The sequence below is a fragment of the Hippocampus bargibanti genome, linkage group LG11, assembly GCF_051943395.1.
Source record: "Hippocampus bargibanti isolate YZ-2025 linkage group LG11, ASM5194339v1, whole genome shotgun sequence".
Lineage (NCBI taxonomy): Eukaryota > Metazoa > Chordata > Actinopteri > Syngnathiformes > Syngnathidae > Hippocampus > Hippocampus bargibanti.
Window position 1 is genome coordinate 1,743,197 of NC_142744.1, and position 6,000 is coordinate 1,749,196.

At 45.4% G+C, this 6,000-nt stretch overlaps 1 protein-coding gene across 3 annotated transcripts in view; it reads left to right on the forward strand.

The window, feature by feature from the left end:
* The window catches only part of chd7 (chromodomain helicase DNA binding protein 7), a 79,860-nt gene extending 74,849 nt beyond the window's left edge, over positions 1 to 5,011 (forward strand). For all 3 annotated transcript variants that reach the window (XM_089007863.1, XM_089007864.1, XM_089007865.1), the window contains exons 37-40: positions 815 to 955; positions 1,025 to 1,129; positions 2,132 to 2,309; positions 3,128 to 5,011. In XM_089007863.1, the coding sequence (XP_088863989.1) occupies positions 815 to 955; positions 1,025 to 1,129; positions 2,132 to 2,309; positions 3,128 to 3,984 (1,281 nt within the window). In that variant the 3' untranslated portion in view covers positions 3,985 to 5,011. The remainder of the gene's footprint in view (positions 1 to 814; positions 956 to 1,024; positions 1,130 to 2,131; positions 2,310 to 3,127) is intronic.
* The last annotated feature ends 989 nt before the right edge of the window (positions 5,012 to 6,000 follow it).

A 6,000-nucleotide genomic window follows, 5' to 3' on the forward strand; every position in this document is an offset into this window, starting at 1 on the left:
GAAATGACTTCTACTGAGCGTATTTGACAAAGATTCCACGCCATATAGCTATATTTTACGTTTCAAGACTCGCACTGAATATTCCGGAAGTTTTGTTTTTGAGTTGGTGACGAGTCCGTACGTGACGTCACTGAAGGAACGCCCCTGACCGAAAAAAAAGGACACATTGTAGCAGTCCTTCCATCACGTCAATGCATTTTGCTGTGTACTTTGTTTGGTCTGAAAACTTCGTGCAGCACCAAAAAAAAGCAGAAGAGGGCGACAAAGCTCCATGTAAGGAATTAATCAGCCTGTGGAAACGGGTTGATTAATTCCTTACACGGAGCTTTGTCGCCATTTTCTGCCTGTTTTTGGTGCTGTATTTCCCAGATACCTCAAAATGGCACGGAATCAATTGTTTCATCAATTACAAACATGTATGCTTTCCTCTTCAGAACTATTTGAATCATATTCATAACTGGATGAGTAACAAGAAAGCATCTTTTCCCAATCTGAAGCCATTGTTTTGATTCTAGAGCAAGGCAAAGACGTCCTGGCGTGACATCACGAACAAGGGGGCGGGACCTTCTGAAACTGGCAATTTCCGGTTTCATTTTGAAGTAGTTTTGGGACACTTTTAACTCATTTTTATTGGTGTTTTGCACTAAAAATGTGTTTTTGGGTATTTTAGATGCGCTAAAACGTTTTTTTTTATGTCAGTTAGGAAACAATAAAAATGGTGTCAGTCGGACGACCGCCACCATTTTGTTTGAATCCAAAATGTATGGTTTAAAGTTGAAAGCATCCATTTTGTATCCTCCGTTTTCCACTCTAGAAGAACGAAGAGTTACTGTTGTCTCAGTTCTCCAAACCCAAACAAAAGCGTCATCGCTGTCGAAACCCCAACAAGATCGACATCAACACGCTGACGGGAGACGAGAGGGTCCCGGTGGTCAACCGGCGGAATGGCCGCAAGGTAAACAAGTCCAGGTCTTCATCCCTTTCGTTGTACGGAAGTAACGAGGGTCTTCTGGCCTTCTTGTAGATGGGCGGCGCCATGGCTCCCCCCATGAAGGAACTTCCAAGATGGCTCTTGGAAAACCCCGAATTTTCAATTGCACCCGATTGGACGGATATCGTCAAACAGTCGGTGAGTTCTTGACGAACAGTAAACATCCAATTTTAACATCTTCGTGATGTCATTGTAAACCGACTCTATCGAGTTAGCTAGCTAATTAGCCAGCGAGAGAGCTAGATATCTTTAGCTAGCTAGCTATCTCTCTAGTTAGCCGGATAGCCATCTCTCTACCTAGCTCTCTCTCTAGATAGCTAGCTATCTCGCTAGCTAGCCAGCTATCATTCTACATATCCATCTCTCTCTAGTTAGCTATCTGTTTCTCTAGCTAGCTTTCGGTCTGTCTAGCTAGCTATCTATCTCTCTAGCTATCAATCTCTCTCTAACCAGCTATCTAGTTCTCTATCTAACTAGCTCTCTCTCTAGCTATCTATCTCACTAGCTAGCTAGCTACCTCTCTAGCTAGGTAGCTATCCCTGTAGCTGGGTAGCTATACCTGTAGCTAGGTAGCTATTTCTCTAGCTAGTTATCTATCTACCGCTCTAGTTAGCTATCTGTCTCTCTAGCTATCTAGCTCTCTGTCTAGCTAGCTTGCTATCTAGCTATCTATCTCTAGCTAGCTCGCTATCCCTCTAGATAGCTTGCTATCTCAAGCTATCTCTCTAGCTAGTTAGCTATATGTCTCTCTAGCTAGTTATTTCTCGAACCAGCTATCTAGGTTTCTAGCTAGCTAGCTTGCGATCTAGCTATCTCTCTAGCTAGCTAGCTATCCCTCTTGCTAGCTCTCAAGCTATCTCTCTAGCTAGTTATCTATCTTTCCAGTTCGCATCTGTCTCTCTCTAACCAGCTATCTAGTTCTCTATCTTGCTATCTAGCTAGTTATCTATCTCTCTCTAGCTAGCTATCTAGGTCTCCAGCTAGCTATTTCTCTTGCTATCTATCTCTCGAGCTAGCTCGCTATCTCTCTTGCTAGCTCGCTATCTCTCTATTTATCTACTTATTTACTTAGCTAGCCATCTCTCTACTTATTTATGTATATAACTACTATTTGTTGTTTTGTTTTTTATTTAATGTCAGGGTTATCTCCCCGAGGCCATGTTTGACCGGTTGCTGACGGGTCCGGTCATTCGAGAAGAGGGCGTCCGTCGTCGCGGACGACGTCCCAAATCGGAGATCGCCAAAGCGGCGGCGGCCGCCCAGGCGGCCGCCGCGCAGGTCGCACAGGCCTCGCTAGCCACTGCCGCTTCGTCAACCGGTAAGGAGAGCGTCCACGTTGCCAATTTCGTTTTTTTTTTTTTTTATGTGTGGTTGTACAACCGAAAATGGGTTCTCCAGCAAACTGAGCGCACCTGAACGCACCGCTCAGTATTTTGGGGGGAAAAAAAATCGCCTTTTGTCTTTTATATGCGTTGTCAAGCACACATTAGTTGATTTATTTACCTCTGTTTATTTATTTGTTATCTATTAGCTATTTAGCTGGCTAGCTAGTTAGCTAGCTATCTAGCTAGCTACAGTATCTAACTTCTGTGACTGTAAAGTGAACTTGAGAGTTTTGGGAGACGCTCTACTATTTGGTATCTATTAGCTGGCTCGCTAACTATCCTTTAGCTATCTAGCTTGCTAGGTAGCTATCTATTAGCGACTGTATCTTGTGAATGTAAAGTGACTTTGAGAGTTTTGAAAGGTGATTATAAAAAATATAAAGTATTATTATTATTATTATTATTACTGTGTCTATTAGCTAGCTACCTAACTATTTGCTATCTATTAGCTGTCTAGCTGGCTCGCTAGCTATCTAGCTAGCTATTATCTATTAGCGACTGTATCCTGTGAATGTAAAGTGACCTTGAGAGTTTTGAAAGGTGCTTATAAATGAAATGTATTATTATTATTAGCTATCTATTAGCTAGCTAGCTAGCTTTCTATCTATTTGAATTACTTCTGGGTTGAGTGAACGCTGTAACTGTAATGTGACCTTGAGGCGCTTATAAATGAAATGCATTATTATTATTATTATTTGTATTTTTTTTTTATTATGAGGTGATGTGATGACGCGTTTTTTCGGTTTTGCAGGAGGGATCAACCCTCTGCTCCTGAACAGCCTCTTCGGGGGGATGGACCTGTCCTCCCTGCAGAGCCTTCAGTCCCTCCAGTTGGCCGCCGGCCTGATGGCGTTCCCCACCGCCGCCGCCGACCCCAAGCAGGCGGCGGCCAGCGCCGCCGCCGCCGCCTCCATGCTACCGCTAATGCTACCCGGCATGGGGGGCTTGCCCAACATGGCCGCCGCCATCCCAAACATGTTCGGCCTGGGCGGGCTATTCGGCGGGAACGTGGCGTCGGGGAACGCCACGGCGGATGGAGACGGCGAGCGAAAGGACGATGCGGACGGCGGCGGGGGAGAAAAGGAAGACGATGGCGGCGACGACGACGGCGGCGGCGGCCATCTTGTCAAGAAGGCAAGAAGCGACAAGGACGACGAGCAAAATGGAGACAAGATGGAGAAATCCCAAAGCGGTCGCGGCGCGGCGGCCGACGTCTCCATCAACGGCGACGCCGCCGCCCTGCTGGCCGCCGCCGGTATGTCGGCTAATTCCTTGGCCTTCAATCCTTTCCTCCTGTCCACCATGGCCCCCGGGCTCCTCTACCCTTCCGTCTTTTTACCCCCGGGGCTCGGCGGGTTGGGCCTTCCCGGTTTCCCCGCCGCCTCCACCCTGGCGGGGGCGCTAGCGGCCGACGGCGCGGCGGTCAAACCATCCGACGACGACGAGGCGGCGGCGGCGACGGGTCCCAAAGCGGCCGACGACGAGGCGCCAGGCGGGGATAGCGACTTAGCCGAGGAAAGCGGCGCTCGGAAGGAGAACCGCAGCGAAGCCGAAGATTCGCTGGTGGAGGACGGAGGGATGATCGGCGATGAGGAAGACCGCCACTAAAAAACAAAAAAAAAGGAGCCACGGACTCAAATGAAAACCCCCGGACTGACAGCGGCTTTCCTCACCTTTGACCTTTGACCTCCCCCACCGCCAGGCTTGTATTTCCTCTGCGTGCGTGCGTGTGTGTGTGTGTGTGTTAAGTTAAGTTTTGTAAGCATAGTTCCAGCTCACCTCATGTTAAGACTTTTGGCCAGTTTTGCGTCTCCATTTTGGTCTTCACAAGGTTCCAGTAGCGCCATTTTGTTTTTTTTTTCTTCTTCTTCTTTTTTTTTTTTAATTATTATTATTATTATTGATATTGTTATTGTTATGATTAGTGCTGCTTTCAGCTCTCCTACTTGTATTTTTTTTTTTAGTTGGATTTGTCGTGCTTGACGTTTTTTGGGGGTTGCCAAGAAAGCTAATCTGAAAGCTAGCTTCTTCCAAAATGGAGTCGATGTCGCGTTTGCTACGTCCGACCGACGCTCCGAAGGACGAGACCAACGGCAACTTGACTAACACACACACACACACACACACACACTTTTGGCCTACCACTACACCCCCCTCCCCCTAGCCCAAAATAGACCAAGCCCCGCCTTCTTTTAGCCGTGTGTATTTACACGCTAGCTAACGTTGTACTGTCCCACACTGAATACCAGTTTTGAGTCTTGCCACTGCCAGTCTCCAAATCCTGTCTTGTCACTTAGAAGCAGGGTTGGGGGAGGGGGGGGGTTGTTTGTTGCACAGCAAAGCCAGAACGGGTCACCAAGCCCCCCCCCAAAAAAAAAAAGTCAGTTTCAGGTTGGGGGGGGGCGTGAAAGGGATTTGGAGCCCAGGTGGATTCTTTGAAGTGGTTTGGAGACCCCAGCCCTCTCTTAAATGACACTCTTGCCTCTCTAGTCACTCACACTGACACCAGAACAGGACTGAAAACTTGTTCTTCGATCGATAATGAAGGTCAATAAATTGATGTTGACATTTTTTTTGTTTTGTTTTTGCTGTCTTTTTTTTTTTTTTTTTTTTTTTTTTTTTTTTTTTTTTTTTTTTTTGAAGACTTGAAAAGCAAACAGCGACGCTTGATTTTGTTTCCGAATAAACGTCTGAAGATAAATCTAGCGCCGCACACGCTCCAAATACAGGTAACATTCAACTTACGACCACTTTTCAACTTACGACCAAATCGGTCGTAAGTTGAAATTCATTCAAAATGTTGAATAGAGACTCGGAGGCTAAATGACTGGCAAACTCCCGCCATCACACAGTCGATCTCTGCGCGAGAGTGAGATGCTGACGGGCTAGCCAAAATTGTCGTACGCATTGCCGGCCTGCTAGCGTGTTGCGGTGCAAGGTGTAGAATTATTATTTTTTTTTAAAAATAGGGTCTGGAGGTTGTGGTCGTAAGTATGGGCGGTGGTAAGTACGCGTGGTCGTAAGTCGAGTTTGGTCGTAAGTCGAGTTTGGTCGTGAGTCGGATGTTACATGTATTTCAAAGTGCATATTCAACCTTCATATTGGCGATCATACACACACATTTGGCCACATGCGTGTGTGATGCTGAGACAGCAATAACTATGGCAGCTTTTGAATGTTCCGTCACATCTCGCCCGAAAAAAACACGCAAACGCAATGAATTCAACCACAAGTGTCGTTTTCATCGAAAAGAAAAAAAACCCTCAAACTGTTAACTGATGACTACGGAAGAGCATTCGGGCCAGGTTGATATATATATTGTTTTTTAGAGATGGGGTATTATTCTGAGAAAATAAGTTGCATTTTTGCGAGTTTCAAAGTCGCTAATTTGCTAAGTTTAAAGTCATAAATTTGCGAGATTCAAACTCACAAATTTGCTAAATTCAAAGTCGCAAATTTGCAAGATTAAAACTTACAAATATGCAAAATTTAAAGTCACAAAATTGTTAGATTTAAAGTCACAAATTTGCTAAATTCAAACTCACAAATTTGCTAGATTTATACTAGCAAATTTGCTAGATTTAAACTAGCAAATTTTCTAGATTCAAACTCACAAATTTGCTA